The sequence below is a fragment of the Mobula birostris genome, chromosome 12 (genome assembly GCF_030028105.1).
Source record: "Mobula birostris isolate sMobBir1 chromosome 12, sMobBir1.hap1, whole genome shotgun sequence".
NCBI lineage: Eukaryota > Metazoa > Chordata > Chondrichthyes > Myliobatiformes > Myliobatidae > Mobula > Mobula birostris.
This window is the reverse complement of record NC_092381.1, coordinates 69719303-69746957: the sequence shown is the minus strand read 5'-3', so window position 1 is coordinate 69746957 and position 27655 is coordinate 69719303. Positions and strand designations below refer to the sequence as shown.

Sequence of the window (27655 nt, the reverse complement as noted above, 5' to 3'; positions counted from 1 at the left end):
TCTACTGGAGTGCTAATGTGGAACTTAAACCTTCTGATCCCAAAGTGCTTTGCATTTAGCACATTTAATGAAAAGATTAATCTTAACTTTGTTTTCTCCTTCAGAGATCTTTCCAACAGTGCCTCCATTTAACACTGGTATAAAAGTTCTCTTAAATTCTTTAATTTCCACATAGAAAAAAAACTTTTAATGTGAATAGGATGCTGATGGCTGATAAAATCTCCTTTGTTTATTTTTTGTAAGCCTTGGGAGTATAACTAGCAGCACGGAGTTACCGAACATTGACAACGTCATCAGAATATTGGTGTCAAGTAGATAAGGCTAAGAATAACAATGAAGGACTTGGTTTATAAAGAAACGTTCTCCACAGAATCACGGTGCAAGTGATAAGTTCTGCTCTATTTCTTTCCCAGTGGATAGCTGCATAGAAAATTGGAGGAAGCAAGAACAAAATTTTGCAGTACAAAAAATATGGTAAGGCATTTTTTATTGGAAAAACGCTCATTCATAAAGCATAATATTTTAAAATATATGCATACTGTACACATGTGGAAGTACAAAATAAATGTACTTAAAACACTGCAGCATTGTATAAACATAATTTAGATCTGCATTTCAATATGATAAGATTAGGAATAATATCTTGACATGTAAATCACAATGGAGTTGTGTGTTTTATTTGAGTAAAATGCGTAAAAGTGGGAAGCACCTTTCGGGTACTAACCATATATCTGCAGGAATCCCCAGAACTGATTTCTGGAGTATGTGGCAACAACATTGATATTTATGAGATGAGGAAACAAAAATGCAAACAAATAGAATCAATTATTAAATGTATCGGGCAATATTACACCCACCCGTCAGCTTTGTTATGTCTAAAACTTAGAAAATATGTGGCAATATTTATACCACATTAAACTTAATGCTTTTGTACAGTATTTCTATCTGCAATTTTAATGCATGTAGTAGCCCATCTAAACGAAGTTAATATCTTATCCAATGTGGGGAAATTCATGAATTGCACTGCTTAAGCAGTTATCAGCAGTGCTAATTTCTCAATTAATCTTTAATTTTAATCTTTCACAGTCATCATGTTCCTTCTATAAATTTTTAACACAAACACTGAGAAAACTGGGCAATACGTTTTCAGTTTTAGAACACGCCATAATAACAAATGTAAAAAACATTACAGCAGGAGCTTCAAGTACAAATGTTTCTAAAAGTTTTCTCTGTTCTATAAAGACATGTAGAGGATATTTTTTAATGCAGGATACTAGATTTTTCTAATTGAATAACGGTGTATTTCCCTTCTACAGGTATCTTGCACTGAAACTTATGATTGCCAATGGGGGCATCAACAGCCTCAGAGAACAACCCATCATTTCTGGATTCTAGTTTTCATCTATGGTACAGTATGATTTCCAGGCCATTACCCCATTGTGACAGTAGTTCTGGCAATTGCTTCGCAGTTAGTTTAGGAACCAACTCAATTTATACTTAGACTGTTTTCACTGGAATGAAGACTGGGATGAAATATTGAAGCCTGTCCACAGGTAGCAACAGTAGTACCAAGGAATTACTGAACATCTTTTCACCGTTGAAATCCTACCGACCACAAAAATAATAAAACTTGCAAAAGTGGATGTGCCGAGATCACGTTTACCCCTCTAAAACAAAAATTACCTCTAATTATTCCCCAAATCAAAAACATCAGAAGTGGTTACCAAGAGGGTTCAATAGCAAAAATTAAAGCTGCTTTGATTAGTAGTTTGTAAAATATTTCCTTAATGATCTGGTGGATGGTGGGTCGAGGGAGTGTGATTGTAAAAGTCTTGGTTATCCTGTTGTTAGAATGAGTGTCCATGCTCGGGTGACTGAAGGACTTTGCATTAACTCTGTTCAGGTCAGGATCTGTTCCTGAGTTCACCAGAATCTACTGGTAGTAGATACAAGTTCTTGAGCCCCTTGCATTATTCCATGCTTCTGTTTTTCCAAGCTAGCAGATGTACAGGGAAGGAGCTTTGCATTTTAGTTCCTTTCTGGCATTATGGGCAATGCATTGTACGTCAGTGTAGTGTGGGTCTGTGCATGTTGAACTATATGCTTAGACTTCCCAATCAATTGCATTTTAGTACATCACTGAGGATATTCAATTTCACTGATTCTAAAATGATGGTCTCACATCTCCCCTCTCCCATCTGGCAGAAGATACAAAATCCTGAAAGCATATTCTACCAAGGCTCAAGGACAGCTTCTATTCCATTGTTATCAGATTCTTGAATAGACCCCTTGTATGATAAAATGGACTCTTAACCTCACAATCTACCTCGTTATGATCTTGCACTTTACTGTTTGCCTGCCTGGCACCTCTTCGGTAGTTTTTACATTTTAATCTGCATGAGAGTTCCCCATAATTATATAGTGCTCTGGTGAGTGCTGTGTTCAAGTTTGATCCTTTACTTGGAGAATATAGAAAGATATACCTGATAGTTGGGATTACAGGGTTTAGAGCAATGAAGTATCAGACTGGTTCTTGAGATGGTGGGTCTCAGCTTAGCCTATTAGTAAAGGCTAAGGTAGTATCATGTAGAATTTGGAAGGAAGAGAGGCGAAGCTTACATAATGACCTGTTGACTCAAGAAACAACCTCCCTTGGCTAAGGAATCAGAACTAGAGGTCATTGTCTCAAAGGAAAAGACCACTTGGGACCAAAATGAAAAGGAATTTCTTCAGTCAAAGGATGATGAATCTTTGGATTTCTCTCCCACAGAGGCAGAGGAAAGTCAGTCATTGACGACAATCATAGGATACTGTACATTAAGGCAATTGAGAGATATTGGGATTGGGCAGGAGAATTTTGTTGAGGTAGAAGTTCATCAATGATCTTGTTGTAAATGACAGAGCAAACTTGAGGGAGAAAAAGGCCTGCCCTTGCTTCTAATTGTAACATTCTTCTGGCATACTCTAATGCTAATGCTGGAAATCTCAATGCAGTCAAGATCTGGGTTCAAGTTCATGGAATTCTGCTTGAATCAGATTTGCACAGCACAGAAAAGGGCTCTTCAGCCCACAGATTCCTTGTTGACAATCAAAAACCCAAATACACAAATCTCATTTTATTCTCCTAACGTATCGATCAACTCCCTCCAGGTTCTAGCGCTCCCTTACATGCTACGGGCAATCTTTAACCCACACACCTTTGGGATGAGGGAATAAACTGAGTCACTGGGAAGAAACCACAGAGTCAATGATGTAAATTCTTCATTGGTGGCATCAGAGATCAGGATTGAATCCGGATCACTGACGCTGCGACAGAGCAGCTCTACTAGTCGATAGGGACCATTAAGTCAATTGCACTTTGTTTATTACCAAACTAGTTCAGGCATCACAAAGAACTATAATTTTCTTCACAGAGCTGGTAATTTGGGAAGGACTTGACACTTGGACATATAACTACTCAGATACAAACATGACATGGGCAGATGCCAGGGAATACTGCCAAAAATCCTTCACTGACCTGGTTGCAATTCAGAACCAAGAAGAAATTAATCATCTAAATCAGGTATTACCAAGAAATCCAACTTACTACTGGATTGGAATAAGGAAGATTGCTGGTGTTTGGACCTGGGTTGGAACAAATATATCACTGGACAAGAAAGCAGAAAACTGGGCGGAAGGAGAACCAGCTTCTGGGGGAGAGGATTGTGTGGAAATCTATATAAAGTGACAAAAAGAAGCAGGAAAATGGAACAATCATAGCTGCAACAAAATGAAAGTGGCAATTTGCTATTTAGGTAAGATAAAAATGTTCTCAGAGTTTGGTGAATGTGATGAGTGCTTCCTAAGAATTTAACATCTGTACAACTCCAAGCACAACTGACATACTCGATGAAAAGTCCTGGAACAGTAAAGTTGTCTTTTCTGATTTCTAAGTATACATTGAACCCATGAACACCACCTCACTCTTAATGATTCAGGAACAGCTTCTTCCCCTCTGCCACCCGATTTCTGAATGGACATTGAACCCATGAACACTACCTCATTACTTTTCTTTATTTCTGTTTATTGCACTTCTTATTTAATTGAACAATTATATATATTCTTTCTGTATTTCATGGTTTCTCTCTATTTTTATGCATTGCATTGTACTGCTGTAACAAAGTTAACTAATTTCACAATATATGCCGGTGATTTTAAAACTGATTCGGACGAAGTGGGTATAGAACACCGACAGCAAACAGATAGAAATTCTACTTAAGAATATTCACTTCTTGTCTCTTTATAGGGAATGTTGGTCAAGAAGCCAGGTGAATAGAAGTGATTCCATTTTTATATTTGCACTATTATTTAATTCATTATATATATGTATACAGTATATATAATTCACAGCTTTTTTCTCTCTATTATTATGTATTCCATTGTACTGCTGCCGCAAAGGCAACGGATTTCACTACATATGCCAGTGATATTAAACCTGTTTCTGATCCTGATTCTCTTTCCTCATCTCTCTGGGGGCACTAATCTGGACATTTACTATCATGAAAAATAAACGAGAGCAACTCAGCAGTCCTTTTTACATACCACTTTACCTGAAAATTTACCTAAAAATTGAATCTACACCTCATGTTATAACAGATACCATATTATTGAGATTATCATCTTTGACAAAAAGTTAGATATTGTCTAAATCTATGAATAAAGCAAATAAATTATTTGAAGTGCTAAGACAGCACATTTATAAATATCTATATATATTCTCTCGGTCTCTGTGGAGCAAGTTAAAATTTTTAAGATAGTGCCTGCTGACAACTTCATCGTGAGGTCTTATTATAATAAAATCACCATGAAGCAGGGCTAATCTCTAAGTTCATAATAAATTATCTTCTAAAGCTTATTTACCACAATCTGATTGACTACAGCCTGATTATCAGTTCATTTTCAGTAAAGTGAGGAAATAGTTAATCATTTTCAACCATTTTGCTTTGTGGTTACTGCACATCATGTCTGAATAGGAGAAATCAATGCTTAATCTTTCTGGAAAAATATTCTTAAAGTCATTGGTGAGTGAAACCACTGTACATTCAAGAATATGCAAGGGATTTATTTATAAACGAAGTAATCAATCCAGATGTATATCTTTGTTGCACCTGCTAGGAACTGCAACCCCTGAGGTAGTTAAATAAACTTGCACATTTCTGAGGGAACCTTTCTCTGCATTGTTATGAGAGGCCAGTTGGCAGCTGCCCAGTTGCTGTTAACCTGCATTTTAAGTACCAGTTTACCCTTTCCACAGACTCTGTCCTGGGAGGCAGGGGACTTTGCAAGGTACAATATCTGGGCAGACTAGAACACACCTCATCCATGAAATGCGTGTAAGTGAAACTTTTGACAGCCTACTAAGACCTGCCATAAGCTTTGGTGGCTGTCAGAATCATGAAGGGTTTTGAATGTTCCAAAGGAAAATTGAAAATATATTTAAAAAGCAATGAAACAAAAAAAAAACCCAATTACCTAATCTAAATAAATTTAGAGGTATGTAAGCTACCAATCCACCAGTACACTGAACTTACTGCCCTCTCTATCCTGATTTAACACATCACAGCTTCAGGAGCTGTGAGTTCCTGGTCCATGACTGGACTCTGAGGCAATGAATGTCAGAACACAAATGGTGAGATCCCTGTTTAGAAGAGACAGTGGGTTCAGCTTGCAGTGATAAATCCTTACAATCTGACGCTACAGTGAACCTAGCAGATGACATGAATTCCTGAATAGAATAACTGAATATCATGTTGCTGTTACAAAACCTTCCCGGTGAACTGCAGAGGCATCTCATACTGCCAGCCAGCTTCAGCTGCTTGCTGCAGTTAGTAAAGCTGCTGCCGCAATATGGGTTCAATCCTCACCCTTGATGCTGTCTGCGAATGTGGGTTCTCTCTTTCTTTCCCTCATCCCAAAGATTTGTGGACTGTGAGCTAATCGGCCACTGTAAATGGCTTCAACTGTGTAGATGGTTGATAGAATCACGATGGAAATACTGGGAGGGCGGGGGGGGGGTGGCGGAGAATAAAATCGTGATCCCTGTAGGTGGTAGCCTAGAGCGGATGGGCTGAATGGGGCTATCGCCACAATGACTCCAAAGAATATGGACCCCTGCGCACAGACACCAGGAGAGCCAGGGTAGAAAGCAGGAATCTTCACTGTTTTCCTTTTACTTAAATCAATGCCGGAGACGCAGTTGTCACATTCTTGGGCTTTATGCAGAACTTTCCTCCGTTCCCCAATTTCAAGCCTAACACAATGGTGTCAAAATAAAACAGAGAAATCTGTTCTGTGAATCATAGCAAATAAATGCCATCCTTATCCTCCAGCTGGGCATCTACCACGAACCTCCGAAGGAGACACCGGTTTATGCTGTTTTCATTTGGGTATTAAACCAGTTTTGCTTAAATAAATTCGTTCTTTTGTTTATGTAGCAAAACAAATTCACAACAATCCAATATCAGTCATTTTCACATCCTTAAGCAAATTTTGTAGGTTTATACCACATCACTAAAATAGAGGTAATACCAAAATCCAGTATTTATGACAAGGATGTTTGGTTCTGGCCCGAGTGCAGAAGGAGAAACGCCGAAGCAGATAAACAGTTCACCGACTTTTAATAAGAAATGCGCAGAATTAAAAGAATAAAAACAATAAACGCGAGGCCAACAGGGCCTTTAACTAAAACTCTCGGATCGAAAGCTAACATCGACAATGCGGCTCGGAACCAGTAACTTAACACGAAATAAATACCGCTCCTTTACAGCGTGAATCTAAACGGTAGTCTTCTTTCCCGGAGCAAGGACTAAGGTGAGCAAGAAGCGTTGACATTGCTGTGGTTTTGGTCAAGTTTCGACAAGACAGAAACGAAAGGAGGGGAGTTAAATAAAACCACAATGAAATACTAATCGACCTCGTTCCGAACACTCCTGCAGGGGCGCACAGACCCCGCGGCAGAGTCCATTGGTTGTGACAAAATGTGTACAAATTTACACTATATCAGCGGCCGAAGACTTGTCGGTTTTTTTTTCAGAATTAACTTCTGGATTGATGGGCCGGAGTATTCGCCGGGAGGCTGGTGGCTGGGTGGAGGAGCGATGATGCTGTCCGGCGGGCAGAGCGGGGCGGGGCAGCTCACCTCACACTGTAGGGCCGGGGCGTTGTGCACCCGGGCAGGCTGTGGGAGGGTGAGATCGCCGGCGCCGCGGCTGTCCTCGAAAGGTAGAGCACTTAAGGTGCTGTGCTAGAGGACCAGCGTGTCTGGCTGATGTAAACGACGATAATGTGAGGAAAATCATGTAAATATTTTAGTGAGCGATCATTCTGAGACTGTGTTGCTTTCTTCGATAGCCTCGTGCAAGCCTAACTCCTGTAATAATGGAGGAGAATGTGTGGAAACTGTCGGATATTACAAATGCCGTTGCGACGAAGGGTTCTATGGTTTGCGGTGTGAATTGGGTGAGTTGTTGAACGGGTGAACATTGTTGAATCTCACTCTAGCTATTGCGCTCAACATTCTGAGGCCTCGAGGGAATCAGACAGTGTGACCCGGGCTCCCTCGAGTTGGAGCTCCAGGTGGATGGCCAAGAGGGAGTGAAGACTGATGTAAAAGAAATAATGGGATACAGAGGAGGACTATTTACCTGGTAGAGTTCAGATATCGGGATGATTTCCGTCAGCAACTCAGCCGAACAACAATGAGAAGACTAAATTAGATGCTCGTGGATCGGGGAGGTCAGGGTGAGGAGTAAAAACATCGACTGCTAACATTTATGGAAAACAGACCTCTGGAAGCTGATTAGAAGAGGATCGGCCAAATCAAATTTGGAATGTGGCAGTGAGGTCATTGGCCAGGTTTTATCAGGAGGGTGGTATCACTTAGGCAGTCTTTGTGTTGGAATTGGGAGGTAATCCAATGATGAAACAGCGCGTTCAGGTTATGAATGGTCAGTTTGGTTCTTTGACAGTGAGCAAAACTCTCTTAAACATCTCAAGGCTTATGGTTCCAGTCATCATTGTAGATCTTGAAATCTATGTTTGTCTGGATAAAAATTGTTGATCTGTCCTTGAATAAAATATTAATCTGAATACTTGGATGATAGATCACAGCAATTTTTTTTATCATTGACTTTTATTATTTCATTCCATAACTGATATATTATTGCCATATTTCCTGGCCAGTTCTTTGTGTTTCAGCTGTGAAGTGTGGAAATCTGAAGATTCCCGAGAAAGGACACATGAACTGCTCTCACCCCTTCAGAGATTTCAGTTACAAGTCAGTGTGCACGTTTAGCTGTGATAAAGGATTTCATCTTGGTGGATCAGACTGCATTCAGTGTGGAACATCTGGACAATGGAATGGACAGAAACCCACCTGTGAAGGTACAATCTGTTACCAGAATAACAATTCTCCCCCAATCCCATCATTGTACTGTAGATCTTCAAATCTATGTGTGTTTGGATAGAAATTATCTGGCCTTGAATAATGCCAGGCAGTGAAGAATATAAAACATTCATCTTTTCAATATTTAGATGTTAGATCACAGCAATTCTTTTTACCATTGACAACTCACTCTTACTGTTTCATTCCATAACTGATATATTATTGCCATATTTCCTGGCCAGTTAAGCAATGTGCCACCTTGAGTGCTCCTGTCCAAGCAAAAATGCTGTGCAACCACCCTCTTGGAAACTTCAGCTTCAACTCCACGTGTGACTTCCACTGCATGCCAGAGTTCACACTGCAGGGGTCACAGAGTCTCCAGTGCACGGTGGCAGGACAGTGGACAGCAGAGGCACCCAACTGTGAAGGTAAAAGTTCAAGTACGATCCACCATCAGCAACTTAGACAACCGAGTAAAGAAGAAAGATGCACATTACTCATTCGGTTTGGGTCAGCTTCCTTCATGTTTGTGTTTCAGCTGTAAAGTGTGGAAATCTGGAGATTCCCGAGAAAGGATACATGAACTGCTCTCACCCCTTCAGAGATTTCAGTTACAAGTCAGTGTGTACGTTTAGCTGTGATAAAGGATTTCATCTTGGTGGATCAGATAGCATTCAGTGTGGAACATCTGGACAATGGAATGGGCAGAAACCCACCTGTGAAGGTACAATTAGATGAAGTAGAAGTAATTTTTTTTAAATGTGTATAGAAAATTGTACAATTTTATTAGCTTGACTAAACGTGTGCTCAGTTGAAATGTATTCTTCAGCTATGCAGTATACAGATCTGGAGTTTCGTGGACAAGGAATCAGGAATTGCACACATTCAACTGGAGAATTCAATGATAGCTTAACATGTAACCTTTGTAGCAGTGCAAGATCTGAGCTTTGTGAACCAGGCACACAGGAGACCGGAGCTGTGGGAAATTGGACAACACAGTCCCCCACCACTAAACGTACACAAAATTAGGATAACATCTAGAGTTTGTGAAGGCAGAGGTTATCCATTATGTTAATTTAGCCAGATGTATACATCTTTAACTATACAATGGATGCCTGGACTGGTCAGGGTCGACCATGGAAGTTACATCCTAGCTGTCAATGTTTGATACGCAAGCCTGTACACAGGCCAGGGCAGTACGATATGGAGAGGAAGCTGTTGCCCATGCAGCAGTTTTCCCCTCTCCACACATCTGATGAATCCAAAGGAACAGCAGAGACCGATATAGCTTGGCTCCAGCGCCGTCGCAGGAGCTGTCTGTCAGCATTGAACTCAGTGTAGGACTGCCTAAGGACTCCAGCTCTGGAGTTTTCCTAAGGATTTACTCCCAAAGCCTTCACCATAAATGGGTATAGCTGCAAGGCAGCTGAGGTTTGAAATCAGAGTTTTCCTTCTCTGAGATGAGCTGCCAGCCACGACTGATGAGCCCCATCCGCCCGGTGACTAGTTTTAAGGCACCAGTAACTCGCTTTGCCCCTTCTCCTGTTAGTAGAAACTGGGCTTAGTAGTTAAGCCATAACTGAAGGTGAAGAGCTGGACTTGGTTGTCAGAGGCTATTTGAGATGCACGCCATTGGGAGTATGCATTATCCCACTACCACCCCCAGCTATAACAACCTTAAGGTCCCAAGTTTACAAAACATTCTAAGATAAAAACAAATTGGCAAAAATACTCAGGGTACTGATGAAAAGTTACTGACCCAAAAATATCAACTCAGTTTTTCTTTCTCCACAAGTTTGGTCTTACTTGCTGGATATTTTAAACATTTTGTTTTTATTTTGAGATTATCAGCATCATCAGAATTTTGCCCTTGCATTATATTTCAGAGTGTACATTTCTGTTTTAAAATGTGAAATAGTAACTTTTCCCACAGATTGAAGGGCTGGAAAATAATTTGTTTGTGCAAGTTGGTCTCCCTCTATAGAACCCATTTGACATTTACTTTGTTGTGGTAATGCTAAGACACAACAGTGCCACAGTTGGGGGATTTGTTCTGAGGCATTTCACTTGAGAGAACTCAGTACTAACCCTGTAGAAAGTGATCCAGCCCAGATCATGTAAGGAATTATGAAACTACATCCTTGAAATTAATCAAAGTGATTGACATTAGACTGAGCTGCTAACCCTATACTATTAAAAATCTACCAAACTTTCAAGAGTAGTTCAGAAGAGAAGACTGGAGCTCAGCAAGTAATTTAGAAAGTAGATAAATAAAAGTCACAGTATATTACAAAGGCACTACTTGAAATGGGGATGTGACGTGACTACTGTGATACTTGGTTTCAAAGTCTTCAATTACAAGAAATGATTTCACAAGTGGTACAAGTAAAATTGCCTTGATGTAAGGGAGCAAAGTACAAAGAATTTCAAAGGTAGTCAGGAGAGTCATGTTAAACCTTTGTGACCAGAACCATGATAATGACCAACTATTAGACTCATTGGTTAAATCATGGTGGAGTCATTTGGTTGGCAAAGTCTTGTCAATCTTGGCCAGTGCAAGCATACAACATAAAATCAACCTTACTGCTGTACATTTCACTGTCTCTAGGAGTCCAAGATGAAGAAGCTTAAATCCTATGGACAAATCTCAGTATTAGTACCTGTTATTAATTATTAATGTACAGGTTATTAATTATTTCAGTTCAATGAAGTGGGCTTATCTGTATGCTATGCGTGATGTTGCTTTTTCCTGCGTTCATTCATTCTGTAGTTTTAACACTTTGTTTTGACAGTTCATATCTTTGACAAAATGTGGGAACCACAAAAGGCCACAGTAGCAACTGTGGGAACAGCATTCACACTACTGCTTCTGTCATTTGTAGTCTGGGGTATTATACGTCGTTATAGAAAAGGTAAGAGTTTTATCAAAAATTCCAAGGTTTATTCTTAAATATTGTTTGCCTACTGTTTTCTCTGTCACTTATGGAACCCAGACAGAAAGATGGTTTTGAGCCAAGATGAGATCAGCCACGGAGTTATTAAATGACACAGAACATTTGAACAGCATTATGGCATCCTTGCGAGGGAATAGCTTGGCCCTTCTCACCAGTGAAAGAAAGAAACAATGAAATCATCAAAATGGTTTGAGGAACTAGTTATTGCATTTTGCTGCTGATGGTGAACAGTCATTGAGACCACTCCTTAATTACCATCCCCTTTTCTCTAAAGGTGACTTCATGTTTTCAGTAGTGGCTGCAAAGACTGGAGAGATTTGCTTCAACTAAAGATTTTCATGACTTGAGGCAATGTACTTAGAGTATTTGCAAATCAGAGGACTGAGAACATGCTACAAACAAAATACTTGGCTTTCACCAATTTCGATAGATTTAAGTAAAATGAGGGGGTTCATTATAGTCTTGTCAAATGTATCCAACTATTTGTTTGGCTAATTGGATCCACTATGTCTAGCTAGAGACATGGAATAGCTTGCCTTAGAGTACCAACTAGGAGTGAGGAAGATAGACTATTCTGTGCTGCCATTGTGTATAGCATCAGAGACAGAGGTCTGCAATCAGCTGACTCAGCTGTAATCTGCACAGCAGAATGGACTGTGACGCAGGATGGGATGATGTAAATGACAACAAAATTAAATTATGTCAGCCAAGATAGAGCAACAGCAAACATATCAATTGTGACATTCATTTTCTTTTACAGCAAAACAAGAGAAGAATCCACTTGCAAGGTAATCTTTTGTTTTTAATACCAAGATGGTGATATTTTAGGAGTCTGTGTTGCTGGGAGATACGGTGCCCACAGGTAATTTAGAAACTAGGACATGTGCTGCCTATGATCTTTCAGCCATCAGCAGCAGGACAATGCGGGCAGTCAACTCATGTGATATTCTTCCAAAAGACAAAGAGGTCATAATCCCATTACATTTCTTCAGTAAAAGGAAGGAAAGTGGAGGAAAAAACCTTCAATTCTCTTGTGCAAGATCAAGTAGCATTTCTGCCAGGCCTTTCATGGCCATGGGTATCCAAAAATGTTATTTGGCAATTAAATACTTCTCACATGTAGCCAAGTGTAGACAGCCAATTTGCTCATTTGAGGGTAAATTTTAGCCAGGATTTAGGGAAAACCCCCAGGTTATTCCTCAAAATATAATAAATCTTTAATCTCTGTCTGAGGATATGTATGATTTTGGATACCCAGAAGGTAGTATCATTCAGTACTGCATTTGGAAGTCTGCAGAGATTTTGTGCTCGCATCTGCAATAGAACTTCACCTACCAGCATGTGGCTAAAATGAAAAAGCTGCCACTGAGCCGCAGCTGGAAAGCTATCATCCATTCTCTAAATTATTGCAAATATTCCTTCTTGTCCATTGAAGGGCCTTTGCTTCAATAAAAGAATTGCAGCTGATGCGTGTCATCTATAATGCCTACATTACTCACTACAAAATGCTCATTCTCTGACCCAGTTTTGTGGCTGTATATAGAAACATAGAAAACGAACATGTCCTTACCTTAGAAATTACCTAGGGTTACCCATAGCCCTCTATTTTTCTAAGCTCCATGTACCTGTCCAGGAGTCTCTTAAAAGACCCAATCGTATCCACCTCCACCACCGCTGCTGGCAGCCCATTCCACACTCTCACCACTCTCTGCATAAAAGACTTAACATTGACATCTCCTCTGTACCTACTTCCAAGCACCTTAAAACTGTGCCCTTTCATGCTGGCCATTTCAGCCTTGGGAAAAAGCCTCTGATTATCCACACAATCAATGCCTCTCATCGTCTTTTACACCTCTATCAGGTCACCTCTCATCCTCCATCACTCCAAGGAAAAAAGGCCGAGTTCACTCAACCTATTCTCATAAGGCATGCTCCCAAAACAGGCAACATCCTTATAATTCTCCTCTGCACCCTATGGTTTCCACATCCTTCCTGTAGTGAGGTGACCAGAACTGAGCACAGCACAGTGGGGTCTGACCAGGGCCCTATATAGCTGCAACATTACCTCTCAGCTCTTAAACTCAACCCCATGATTGATGAAGGCCAATGCATCGTATGCCTTCTTAACCACAGAGTCAGCCTGTGCAGCAGCTTTGAGTGTCCTATGGACTCTGTCCCCACGATCCCTCTGATCCTCCACACTGCCAGGAGTCTTACCATTAATACTATATTCTGCCATCATATTTGACCTACCAAAATGAACCACCTCACACTTACCTGGGTTGAATTCCATCTGCCACTTCTCAGCCCAGATTTGCATCCTATCAATGTCCTGTGGTAACCTCTGACAGCCCTCTACACTTATCCACAACACCTCCAACCTTTGTGTCATCAGCAAATTTACTAACCCATCCCTCCACTTTCCTCATCCAGGTCATTTATAAAAATCACAAAGAGTAGGGGTCCCAGAACAGATCCCTGAGGCACACCACTGGTGACTGACCTCCATGCAGAATATGACCCACCTACAACCACTCTTTGCCTTCTATGGGCAAGCCAATGCCCCCTTGGATCCCATGCCTCCTTACTTTCTCAATAAGCCTTGCATGGGGTACCTTGTCAAATGCCTTGCTGAAATCCATATACACCACATCTACTGCTCTTCCTTCATCAATGTGTTTAGTCACATCCTCAAAAAATTCAATCAGGCTCGTAAGGCACGAACTGCCTTTGACAAAGCCATGCTGACTATTCCTAATCATATTATGCCTCTCCAAATGTTCATAAGTCCTGCCTCTCAGGATCTTCTTCATCAGCTTACCAACCACTGAAGTAAGACTCGCATGCCTTATAAGAATATGTGAAAAAGTGTTTGCAAATTTCATGACAGTCTCAAAAAACAGTTAAATGCATTTGGGGTCCCTGAATTATAAATAGAAGAATAAAATATAAGAAGCAAATAGTTTTACAAACTTTTGGCGACAAATGGAGTATTATATCCAGTTCCAGGCCTAAACTTTTGGAATGATATGAGGCTTCAGATAGGGTGGATTACAGAGAGTTTGTAAGAGATTCCAGGGATGAGAGATTATAGGTTATTTGTTTAAAATAGAAAATCTGGAGGTTTATGGGGTTCGAATGGGGTAATGAAAGAAATTGGAGAAAATGTGCCTATTGGCAGAAAGCTTTAAAAAACAAGGAATGTAGGATGAGGGTGATTGGAAAAACAACCTGAAGGCAAGTTTTTTTATGGATTGAACAGTTAGGATTTGGAACACAGATTGCCACTGGCAGCTTCAATTGTAACATTCAAAAGCTAGGTGATAAGGTATCTGAAATAATTTACAGGGCTACAAGAAGATGGATGTGGGACTAGCAGGATTGCTCTTGAATGGAGTTGAAGGATGGAATGGCCTCCTCTCCCATTTTGTGATTCTATTCAGTGAATCATCCTTTTTGCATCCTGGTTTGCTATATACTGTATACAGTTATTCTAAACTGAGATTTGCTCTTTAGACTGCTTGATGTCAACAATCAGCATTGGAATAGGAAATAACTATTTCGCAGGGACTTTCCCACTTTTGAGGGCAGTTTTTATTGTGATCAGAAACATGTTATTGCTATCATTGACCTGAAAATACAAAGTAACACATAATATAGGTAGGAGTCATTTTAAAACAAAGAAACAGTGTTATATGTAAATCTTTTTGGTCTATGTCAACTCTTGCATATTCATTACAAGCATATGCTCAACTTCAAATATTTCACTTTTATGTACAGAAATGAAGACAATTTGGAAACAACTACAGTTTAATTGTGGGATGCTTTAGATTGCTGAATTACCTTTGAGTGTATAATGAAAAAATCAGTAGCATCAATGACTCCTGAAAACTGATAAGACACAAAGAGTGTTTCATGAGACCTCACATTGCATTGAAACTGTATGGAAGTAGACTCAACATGATACCAAAAATTGACAATGATTTAAGCTAAGAAGTCCAAGACAGTTTTTTGAAGACTAGTACCAATCCTGAAAACAAACAATGAATCCCATCGATCATTAAATTAACTCTAATGAGATGGTGGAAATCTTCAGTAAGAAATTCTATAAGATTGCTCCAGAACCTTCATGCCTACTGCCAATGTGCCTTGATAAAAATAAAAATTTTAAAATGCATATAACGAAAGAAGGAAGCAACCAAATTACTTCTCAATAATATCATTGATCCAAAGCTACTGTACCTTTTAAAATTGTATAATTTAAATTTTGTGTTAATTAGAGACTCACAAGGGAATAATTGTGGGGTTTATGAATACTTCACTCTTTCATGAGGCAAGTGATTTATAAGAACCCAACTCTAGTTCGGCAGAAGAACAACAAAGGATACTTTCTAGATAGGGAGTTTGAAACATATTGTTGCATTTCAGCACTTAAACATAAATACATTGAGATCATACCCTGCATCCCAGGAACAGCATGTTCAGTAAGTTATTCCTCCAGCACCAAGTATTGTTCACATTCAGTAATAATTGATTCATATGAAGATAGTACATGTAAGAACAACAAAATGTTGCATTACATGATCTGTTCCGGCAAACAGCTCAAAAACACATGATTAAGAATACAGTACTGTGTTATATTTTGATGGTTCTTCTATTAGAAAACATGTTATCAATGTTATAGCAGAGATTGGTCTAAATTACATTTTTATATTGGATATGGCATATCACAGAATAGTACTAACACAAATTTCAGGCGTTTGAGATTGTGCCAGCTGGTAATATAATAGTCACAGTAAAACTTAGCCCAGTTCGAGTTTTAATGCAGCTCATATATGCAATGTCAAGACACCACCAACTATCTGTTAATGCTGGGAAAGTGAGATGTTGTAAGAACAAAAAGGGAGTAAATACCGAAACAGAAATTCACCAACAGAAAACCAGAGTTTAGAGTCACTCATTTTACATCATATACACTAGTAACATTTGATGTGTTGAAGCACTGAAAAATATATCACAATAGTTAAAATATAATAAAAATTAAACAATAGCAAAAATGAACAGAACAGAAAACTGTAATAGCTCATTTGAGAATCCCTAAAAATATAAAAAATATTAATAACTCCTAAAAGGTTTCCTCTAGCAATTGACACGTGGGAGGAAGCCTCCATCTATACCCCTTATAATTCTATAAACCTCTATAACAAATCCCCTCAGTTTTCTATGCTCCATAGAAAACAATCCAATTTTGTTCAACCTTTCCTAAGAGCTAATACTATTCAGTTCTGGCAATATCTCCTCTTTGCACTCTCCAAAACCTCCTCATCCTTCCTGTAATGGGGAAGACTAAAACTGCACACAATACTTGAAATGTGGCCTAACCCAAATTTAATACAGACTTATACTCAAAGTCCTGGCTGATGAAAGCAATAACGCCATACAGCACCTTTACCATACTACCTACTTGTGAGTCGGTGATCTTGCAGCAGCCATTAATGCTTGTCTCAGTGTGTGTCCCTGGGAAGAGCGTGTGGAACACAGAGGTTCAGTGGAAGACACATTGTGGTGACACCCTTGTCGTAAAACCATCAGTTGTGGAATAAGAGTGGGTAATGTTGGTGCTTTGAGGGGAGGCGTTGAGGAGCTCGAACACTTTGATCCACTTGGGATTTGGCACACTTAGGGATACTTAAGGATGCCATTAAATCGCGAGTTTGCAAAAGAAAATTATGAGAATGGTACTGAGATGACAGAGCTTGAGTTTTAAGGAAAGGCTGGATGGCTGGGACTTTTTCCCCTGGAATAAAGGTGTCTAAGGGGTGACTTGATAGACCTTTCTAAAACTCTGCTAAAATGGACATAGAGAAGATGGCTAGTGGACTACTGGTGGCGAGTCCAAAACTATAAGACATAGGTTAAAGTGATTTAAGAAGGACTTGAGGGGTAAGTTTTCACACAGGCGATTTGCAGTATATAGAATGTAGGTGGTAGGGGCGGATACAATGGCAACATTTAAAAGATATTTGGACAGGTATCTGGATAGGGATGGTTTAGAAGGATAAGGGCCAAGTGCAAGCAAAAGAGACCAGCTCAGTGTAACTTGGTTGGCATGGATGAGTTGGGCCAAAACGGCTGCTTCTGCGCTGTATAACCCTTTGACCTTGAGGTTCTTTGATATACCTTCCTGAGAAACACATAATCAGCAAAGGCGGAAGTAGTATAAAATGTCTGTTCCCAAATAAAAGCTGCATCCATCCCAATCCAAACAGAATAATAAAATGCCCATCACAATACTGAATACTATGGGACAAATGGATCACCTTGGTTAACTCCTCTTATGATAGGGATGGGTCCAATCTTGGTCTTGCTATTTTCAATAAAAATAAACAGATTCGTACATAGGTCTGAAAAGAGATTGACAAACTAGACATCAATCCCCATCCTACCTGAAGCTTTGAGAATTACTGATGGCTATTGTATTAATAAAAGCAATTGCTAAGTCAAATGTTCCTAAGAATGCAATGTTAAAGCTTTATAAGACATTGATCAAACCACCCTGCAGTATTTTGGGTCCCTTATCTAAGGACGTACTGGCATCGGAGAAGGTCCAGAGGAGTTTCATAAGAAGAATCTCAGGAATGAAAGGGTTAATGTACGAGGAATGTTTGATGGCTCTGGCCTGTACTCCTTGGAGTTTAGAAGAATGAGGGATCTCATTGAGACCTATTGAGTATTGAAACACCTAGAAAGACTGGACATAGGGAGGATGTTTCCTTACCAGTGTAATTTCTTGAAATACTGTATTTATTAATTTATCATTAAGTACCAACCTAATTATTCAACACTATTTCTATTTTATGTTTTTATTTGTATCAGTAAAAGAAATTATATTTTATGTTGGTGTATTTTTTTTTTTAGCTTTTTCAGTAAGTAAAATAGGAACATACCATGGGATGCTGGTGGTTGTTAACATCTTGGGAATGATCTGGATGTATTCCTCATAATATATGTCAGTTAAATTGTATACCATGACCTCATGTTGTATTGAGCAAACATTATTCAAATAATTCATAAAGCTTCTTGTGTTTACATATATATGCTAACTATAATTTTTATTCTAAAAATAAATCAGATTTAAACAAGCATTCATTATATAGTGTAGAACAATCTATGAAATATTTGAAATGTAATGGAAAACATACAATATAAAGCCTTTTTTAGTCAACATAATCCAAATTTCAACAAGCCATGCTGCTAAAATCCATTTTTACACATTTTTACAGCCTACAAGATTTTACTTGTGTAATTGCATGTTACAAATATAAATACTAAATATGTGGCTTTAGTTAATTGCTTCAACATGTAATCTAACATTTAAGAAATTATTTTCATTGTCATTATTTATACTCCGAATTAGTATGTCCTGATGAATAGAATTGTATACTGTAAAATTAAAATGTCAATGTTTTGTTGTAACTCTCTACCCATTAAAATTTATATTTAATTTTGTGACATAACTTATTTATTGAAAATGTACCTCTCACCAACTAAACGTCAAACCAATTTGGTATCAGGTGATGGCTCTGGCTCAGTAACAGCACTCTACTCTGGGTCACGCGGTGGCAGTCGAAGTATACAATCCTGGCCCACACTTCAGTGCAATGGAGTGCCATCTAGTGGATATGTTGTTAAAATAGATGGGATGAAGAAAGATTACTGTACTTTATTTCTTTAAATTTCCAATGTACCTTCTGAGTGAGATGCTGCATTTGTGAAGTTAAAGGTTTCTGTTAATAGTATAATATCCTTTAAATAAAACAGCGTCTCCTATTGATTCTGGAGTGGATAGTGGGTATGAAAATGGACTTTACATCCTGAAATGGAAGTGAGGTTTTGCAGGAGCTGGGCAACATTTAGTTCTTTGGAAGATCCTGATTACTTCATGATAGGGGCAGCCTCACCGTGTTTTTTTAAAAATTTTTGTTCTTTGCGTTGATTTTAATCTTTGGTCATGCAAACCTGTCCATATGAAAGTTATCAAGAGCTAGATGAAACCATTGGACTTTCAGGGATATTTCAATTGTTCTTGGTGCATTAAATAAAATGGCTTGCAGTACAATAGCGGATATCTAGATATATTTGCAAGGAATATGATAACCACCTTAAGTTATTGCGGCATTCCTCAGGTTCTGCAGCTTAGATTCAGATGGAACAAGGATAAAATTTTCCTCCATTCAGTGAGTTTTTCAGATACAATCCACTGGATGTACTATTCAACTATTCACATTTCCCAAACTCATGAGATTTAAATGTTTCATTTCATCAACTCGATTCTTGTGAATCTGGAAAGCAGGAGTCACCCAACGTCCACAGGAACACTGATCACCGTACCAGTTGAAAGATCCCAGCTTGCAGTTGCATTTTGGGCAGAGCAACTGAAAAACAGCAAAATTTTAAAAAGAAATTAAATCAATAATATACATTTTATCTTCCATTTAATTGACAAGAGACAATATGCCATAGGCAGGATTCAGCCATTGGGAAACATTTCCTATTGTTTACATAGAAAGGATGAATGGATTTCTATTGTAAGACCATCTTTGTCATTAGTACAGTAGCCCAATGTAAAATAGTTTACCTATTCAATTTGATATTATGTACTTAGCTTCAGAACTATTTTAAACTGGTTTCGGTGGTCGTTTAGGCTATTTTTCTATTCTAGACTCCCGCATACTATAACGATCCTTCTAAAAGGACCCACTTTTAAAATTTCAACTCTTCCCTTCTGAATCTTCTCCTCCACTGCTTCACATACTTCATGTTTATGCTGACAGAGCAAACAATTTAGCAACAGAATATGGGCAGCGCCAGCGACCACCGATTAGACCTCAATTCCCTCCACTCCTGCAAAGAGCCTATACATTTTCTCCTTGGCATTGCTTTTCTTCTGGGTGCTGCAGTTCCTCTCACATTCCAAAGGCCAACAGTTTGGATTAGTAAATTGTGGGCATCCCAGCAAAATCCTCATTGATTGATTTGATGCAAATGACGCACTTCTCTGTATTTTTTGATGTTTCTATGTACGTGTGCCAAATAAATCTTTCAATTTTGCCAGTGGGGACAATGTCTTAGAAATTATATTCAACAAAAACTGGTTTTATACAGATCATTACAATCAAAAATATTCCAGGTACTTCAATGAAACTTCGATTTTTGGTGTTTACTCAACCAAGCAATACTGCAGTGACACCAGAGAAGTGTTTAATTCTATTAGCCTTCCCTCAAAGTTAAAGAGTAGAAAAATGTCAATATGAAGCACTCTCTTAACTTCCTGACACTTGAGTAAGGGATTCTTACTGGAATTGCATCGGAATGGGTGGACTATCTGTTGGTTAAGGCAAGTATGGAAACAATTTAAGACTGCACATTCATGTTAACTGGGTATCCGCTTGAAGAAATGGTCAATAGGAGCTGGGGAAGGGCCGTGAAATCTGTTAGCCATGTCTCTCTCCACTTTATCAGCAAAAGGGACTGACAATGGCAAGTACAGTCAAATGGGATGACAAATAGTTATACAGGGTCGTGGGTACTGATAAATCTAAGTTCTTGCGTACTCCGACCACAAACTTGCTGATGCAACTTTGTGTAGTATCTTTGTGCTATTACGCTTGGAAAGTGTGAATATCAAAGGAGGAGTGGGGAGGGGGAAGAGCATTCTGTTGACTTGGGCACCAACCAGTTAGCGTGGGGTGATTAGGTGCAGGTTTGGTACAATACTGTGCCGGTGGAATGCAGCAGAAGTAAATAACCAGACTCTCTGGCCTTTGTTCCTCACATGGTTGCAGGCGGTTAATCAATAAAGCTAATTCCCATTTCAATGTTTACTGACAGTTTTTGCTAAGTGTTCACAAAATGTTAAGGAACACTCAAGAATGACAGGGGGTTTGAGTTCTGCCACAGCCTCTGACCAGAATGACATTAAGTTATTTTGTTGTGGCAGCAGATTTCTTGAAGCTTTTTGGTGGAAGTTTGCATGTGAGAGGTAACAGTGGTCAGTCAAGATGACATGTTATCTTCCTGTTCAAAAATAACCTTACTGAAAGCTGAAGGTAATTCAGCTCTTAGTAATAAATTCAGGTAAATAAATACTGAAGCATAATAGCATAAACATACTGTTGTGGTGACCCACTTTCTACACAAGCAAACCAGCTCACAAAATAGCCCGCGCACGGGGAGAGACTTTTGTAATGCACCTCTGACGTCATTTCCGCCCGGAGAGAGCTGGAAGGGAACTGCTTAAAAGCCAGTGCTGTGAAGTTTGAATAAACTAGTCTCGAGTGCTACATACAGACTGCGTGTCGTTATTTCTAGCTCTGTGTGTAACACATCGCTACACTGTCATTTGATTCCCACTACCAGCAGACTATTTAAAATATTTTAATACCCACAAAAATAGACTTAACAAACATACTTATCTATTACATCCCTTACTTAGTTCAAGCAACTATCTAATTAGTTTTACTTACCTACATTAACCTGGCCTTAATGATGAAAAACATTTTTAAATGGTTAAATTTTGATATTTCACAGAGGAATATTCTTCATTTATCCACTTTGATTTTACTTTTTTGCATCAAGAGTCACAATGAAGTTATTTGATCAATGCAATTCTGTTACAGACATCCCATCCTGCAAAAACTCATTTCAGGGAGGTAGCACCATCAATTTGCGGGATACTTCCGGGAGAGGTGGGATGTCTCCAATAGAGTAGCTCCTTAGCAGTTAGCCAGCTAGTTTAAATAACGTTAGCTATGCTAATGAACGAATGACACCTGTTAAACTCACCTCAACATGTCTTTTACAGTCTTAACCCACCATGGGCAATAGAAAAGTCATTGTTGCAAACAGTGCAGCGAGCAACACTGTCATTATTTTTGACCCCTATTAGGCAGGGGTACACTTTAGTGTAGTCTGGGGTGATGTACGTTTTATTTTTTTTTTGGAACACTCTGCCACTGACTTTTTTTGGAACTCTCTCGCTCTTGCTCTCGCTCTCTCTCTTTCTCTATCGTGCGCGCTCTCTCGCTCATGGTCGCTCTCACTCGCGCTTGCTTTCTCTCTCTTGCTCTCGCTCTCTCACTCTCATTCTTGTTCTCTCTCTCTCTCGCACTTGCTTTCTCGCTCTCTCTCGCGCTTTCTCTCTTGCTCTTGCTTTCTCGCTCTCTCGCGCACGCTCTCTCACTCTCGTGGTCGCGTTCTCTCGCGCTTGCTTTCTTGCTCTTGCTCTCTCTCGCGCATTCTCTCACACTCGCTCTCAAAAAAATCAATTTCCGGGAAATTGTATATAATTTGCGGGCATCAGGGAGCCACTATTAATTTGCGGGAGACTCCCGGACCTCCTGGGAGAGGTGGGATGTCTGCTGTTATATTAATGAAAAAATATTGGATATACTTTTGAGATGTAGAGTTTAACCTATGCTGAAAATTGATTGAACTAAACTAAATTGAGTGTTATACACAGTGTGGTATTTTTCTTTCAGTTGCACACACCTTGAAACCTACAATATAACCAAGAGTTAATTTCACTTGGACTTAGATCTCTGTCTCCGATAGCACTATCTATACTAATTTACCTGTCCACCGAAAACACCAAGTAGTGAAGGCTCCATCCACTGCACAGGTTCAATGAAATATGATGTACATCTAGTCTGATCGCACCTCTGGCTTTGAGACAACCTCTTGTGAGCAAACGCTGTTGCTCCAGTTCCAGGTTCATGAGTCAAACTGCTTGAGCCACGAAATAAACAACGCCTAAAATTATATTTAAAAGAGGAAACCTTATAATGAAAATCTACATACTTGACACTGAAAATTAATTATAAAACAGCTGCACAAATGAAAATTTCAAGGAGATTGTGAACTACTGGATTTGTAGCTTTAGTACATCTCCATCAAAACATTATTTTCACTCACAGGATTGGATGAAAAAGAAGAAAGAGGCTCATTTAGAACATAAAGACTGGTCTGGCTCAATTGAACATTACGAATATTTACAGGCAGTAATTATTATGCAATTCATACAAGTTCATAGGAAAAGATTATGTAAATTGGCAAAACTATGCCACCTGGACTTCAATATAGGTAAATGCACTGTAATCTAATGATGAAATGCTAAATGGAAGTCAAGGAGCTTTAGCAGTCCCTACAAAATGTCAGTTACAAAAAATAAATCAAAGTCTCAGATTACAAGCAGTTGTGCTGCAGCTGTTAAAAGGATTGGTTAAACCACAGCTGGAGGTCTGGGCACTGCACCTTATAACATTTTAATGGGTTTAGAGAGACCACAGTGAAGATCTACCAGAATGATAAATGCTAGATTAATATTAGTGCAATGTTTCAGGAGAGAATGTCTATGTACTAATGTTGGTAGAACTTTGGAACCACTTCAACAACTGAGTGCCGACATTTTAAAATCTAAGATTGACAGGGTTCTGTTACCCAGTTTACTAAGGCATTTTGGCATATATCTGTCAGGAACCCAATGAATGTTGATAGAAGCTCACTAAAGGTGTTAATGGCCTAAAACCAAGCAATGCTGTTTAACTATCGTCTACAGAAAGAATTGCACTCACCTACACTTTCGGCACCTGTAGATTGCTTCACTAGTTTTCCCAAGACTTACGGGATCCAATGCAAATAACTCCCTCGGTAAATGCTGCAGCTCTACATATATAGATAAAAAGGTATTTGCAAGCAATTCAAATCATTTTCTTGTACATACATAGAAATTAATAATGACATTAAGCTGAAATGGTATGTTACATAGATCATAAAAAGTAATTCCATTTTTGTGTAGATATATTAAAAATACACTTAGACCATGATCACCCAGGAGTTAAACTGCCACTTGGTGAGAAAGGATCAGATAACACAATTCTCATAAATCTGTAATTTGTAAAACAAGATCTCAAATTAATCTTCTTTCCTTATTTGATTAAATTTTACTGAAGCCACTAGGTGAAATAAATCGTACTGTAAAAAAGGGCTCAATAAACTACGCATAGAGGTCTTGAGAATTTTGTTTTGAAAGTAATAAAATATTACTCAGGTAAATGGCAAAGTGTATAATAATAATGTTCGAAAACGTTACAGTGTTGAAGGAATCGATGAAGTCCAGAAAAATGCTTGGTGCAAAACTACAGGTGTCGTGAAGCAATAAACTAAATGTAAATTAGAAAGCAAAAATCTCTTTCATTACACATAATGAGTTCACATACAGCTGGTACCTTTTATACATTCAAAGAGAGTTAATAAAACAATTGCATATTCAGCAAAAATAGCAAATTTGAGTTAAGAAATGGAAAATAATTGAGTGAAAATTCAAATCATAAGGTGGATTTGCATAGCAGTTTCTGTACTTATCCTGCCAGTATGAGATTACCTGGGTACTTCTCAGTGACTTTCTGAAGTCGATACTGTTTGTAATCAGCACTTGTTAAATCCACTTTGCAGCCCATCGCTTCATACAGCTTCAGTTGCTTCACAAACTCTTCATTTATCCTAAAAGCAAAAACAAAGTATTTTATAAGTTTCCCCTTTAAAAGACTATAATTAATTAAAATAGTGACATGCGATCCTATCTACACCAACTTTACCTGATGTCCGGTTTAATGGCTTTAAGTTTACCATATGCCTCTTCAAAACTCAGGTTATCGGTTTTCATTATAAACGCAGTTACCACAGCAGCGCTTCTGCTGACTCCTGCATGACTGTGAAATAAAATAGTTTACTAATAACTTTGAAAATCTTCTCTCCAAGATCACACATTCAAAAGTTCAATTCTACATCTTCCTTAAGTCAATCTAAATAATAATGTTGTGCTGCTGAATACAAGTAATATAAAATAAAACCTTGATTCTTTTTCCCAGGAAATCAGCAAATAATCCAGAATATGGACCGGCATAGGAATAACGTAGTCCCAGTAATACGTCTATAGCACAATTACCCAATTAATTGCATTGGAGGTAAGAATGATGACCAAGTAGAGCGTGTTGGTAGCTGCAGGTTGCAAGTCTGAATAGAAGCAATTAAAAATAAACCTGAGTATTTCTGCAGATGCTGGCAATCCAAAGCAACACACATAAAGTGCTGGAGGAACTCAGCAGGTCAGGCAGCATCTATGGAAATGAATAGACAGTCGACGTTTCGGGCCAAGACCCTTTATGAGGACTGAGAAGGAAGGGGAGGATGCCAGAATAAAGAGACGGGGTGGGGGGGGGGGGTACAGGATGGAGGCTAGCTGGAAGGTGAAAGAGAAATCCAGGTGGGTGGGAAAGGTCAAGGGCTGGAGAAGATGGAATCTGATAGGAGAGGAGTGTGGACCATAGGAGAAAGGAAAGGAGGGGAGCGGGGTCCGGGGTGCGGGGGGAACCAGTAGCCAGGTGAGAAGAGGTAAAAGGTCATAGTGGGGAATGGGGGGGGGATATTTTCCTACCGGAAATTGATATTCATGCCATCAGGCTGGGGGCTACCCAGCCAGAAAAAACAATAATTTAGGTTGGGGGCTACCCAGATGGAATAAATGATAATGAAAATAATGCCAGAAGATGAAAGTCTCCAAAGTAATTCAATTCAGTCTCTGTCACTTGGCTTATAATTTCACTAATTCACGTCTCTTTCTTTGCTCCCAGTATGAGCTGGGGAACCAGCGTGAGTGGGTTACGTGGGTGCGGCAGGGAGTTCCATTTGCACGCTGGGCAAGTGGCTGAAGCTGGGCTCAGAATTGGAACAGAGGTTGTGGAATGAGAGTAGTTTTATATTTATAGACACCAGATATACTGTATAAGTTATTACACTACAGAATCAATTCAGAAAGCAATGGAAGTGCATTGGGAAATCTAACGGGGGAAAATCTACTTGTTTTGTCCCAACAAAGTTACAAATGCCCAATGATCAGAATTTTAGTCAAATGAACAGATTAAGTACGTAACAAAATTGCATTTATCTACCTGGATGACACTGGTTCTAGCTTGTATACATTTTTGAGTATTTTTAGTATCTACAGAGCACGATGTTTCATCTAAAGCTGCTATCCATTAGTGATGGGATGAAACCCGCCCAATAAAAATGATTTAACTTTTATCATTGAACTTGGGAAGTGCTTTGCTCATCACAAAGCAGAAAAACTGCATCAACGGGATCAATTCAGTGAGACCGCCGTTTACTATTTCTCACAATAACATTTTTAGCAACATGATTGTGATTGAAGTTGTAAAAACTTTTGCACCGCAAGGAAATCCTTTATTAAAACTTTTCATAGGGATGAAACGTTTGAATAATGCATCTTGAACGCTCCTTATTCGTTTGCAGCAAATATGCCCAAAATATAATTTCCGATGCAAGGAATGGAGAATAGAGTCTATTTATGGAGAAATGCAGCCAGCAGTGGATGCACCGCTATACCACATCAAGCCGAAAAGCTGCTGCATGAAGAGTCGCCGTACCAATGCACCAACACTGCGGCGCCCGCTGCAGCATGTGCCTGCTGCACAAAGCCCACACACTCGTCCAGGAAGATGAGCAGGTCGGTGGAAGGCTCGTCCAGCGCCTGCACAAACTTCGCGCAAACGTTCCCCATAGGCGGGGGCTCCTGCGAGTCGACAGTGAGTACATGAGAAATGCCGCGGTCCGACAGGCTCTGAGACTGGGCCACATCATTGGCAGCTCCCAGGAACAGGCCGCTCCTCACCAAGATCATGTCCGCAGAAAGAGACGCACGCCGGCCCGGTGATGTCATTGCGTACAGTGACGCCATACGTTGACTGTGCGTACAGAGGGGCACGCGCGGAGTTGGTGGATATCAACTCTGGAGGGTACCTTCCGGGCCAGAACTCCTCAACAGGACCTCAACCTGAAACGTCAACTGTTTATTTCCTTCCATAGACACTAACTGACTTCCCGAGTTTCTGCAGCATCTTAGAATCCCTAAATATGAAAGATTATGCCAGATGCTGGAAATCCAAAGTAACACAGAAGTTGCTGGAAGAACTCAGCGGGACAGGCAGTATTTATAGAAGGATGGTCTCCGCTAATCTGCTGAATTCCTCCAGTATATGTGTGTGTGTGTTGTCTCTCTTGTGTTTATAATTTGCTGCATGTAGTGATCAGGCAAAGGGACAGGAAGTTGGTGTTAGGTGGGAGAGCTTCTGTTGGGCATTGCAATACTCACAACACACACAAAACGTTGGAGAAACTCAGCAGGTCGGGCAGCATCAACGGA

General features: G+C 39.4%; 2 protein-coding genes across 2 annotated transcripts; one reads left to right on the top strand and one right to left on the bottom strand.

Annotated features, from left to right (window-relative positions):
* The first annotated feature begins 436 nt into the window (after window positions 1–436).
* LOC140206016 (L-selectin-like) lies at window positions 437–15253 on the top strand. The gene is given in 9 exon segments (XM_072274043.1): window positions 437–474; window positions 1317–1407; window positions 3414–3794; window positions 7390–7497; window positions 8236–8421; window positions 8961–9146; window positions 11215–11334; window positions 12137–12164; window positions 15157–15253. Coding segments are annotated over 9 exon segments (1137 nt in total). The 5' UTR covers window positions 437–471; the 3' UTR covers window positions 15191–15253.
* On the bottom strand, window positions 14959–27133 carry dusp12 (dual specificity phosphatase 12). The gene is made up of 6 exons (XM_072274044.1): window positions 26880–27133; window positions 25032–25145; window positions 24818–24936; window positions 24009–24099; window positions 23010–23187; window positions 14959–19811 (listed from the first exon to the last, which is right to left on the bottom strand). Exons 1-6 carry the CDS (start codon window positions 27131–27133, stop codon window positions 19650–19652), a joined length of 918 nt encoding a protein of 305 aa, XP_072130145.1. The 3' UTR covers window positions 14959–19649.
* Between the last annotated feature and the right edge of the window lie 522 nt (window positions 27134–27655).

What these genes read in the sequence shown, in the direction of transcription:
- dusp12 (XM_072274044.1), bottom strand. Translation starts at nt 27,133, where the DNA reads ATGATCTTGGTGAGGAGCGGCCTGTTCCTGGGAGCTGCCAATGATGTG. An exon ending in GCCGCAGTGTTGGTGCATTG is followed by an intron (nt 25,146 to 26,879) that starts GTACGGCGACTC and finishes TTTATTTCACAG; the next exon opens with TCATGCAGGAGTCAGCAGAA. An exon ending in TTGGTGTTTTCGGTGGACAG is followed by an intron (nt 19,812 to 23,009) that starts GTAAATTAGTAT and finishes GCTGTTTTTCAG; the next exon opens with TTGCTCTGCCCAAAATGCAA.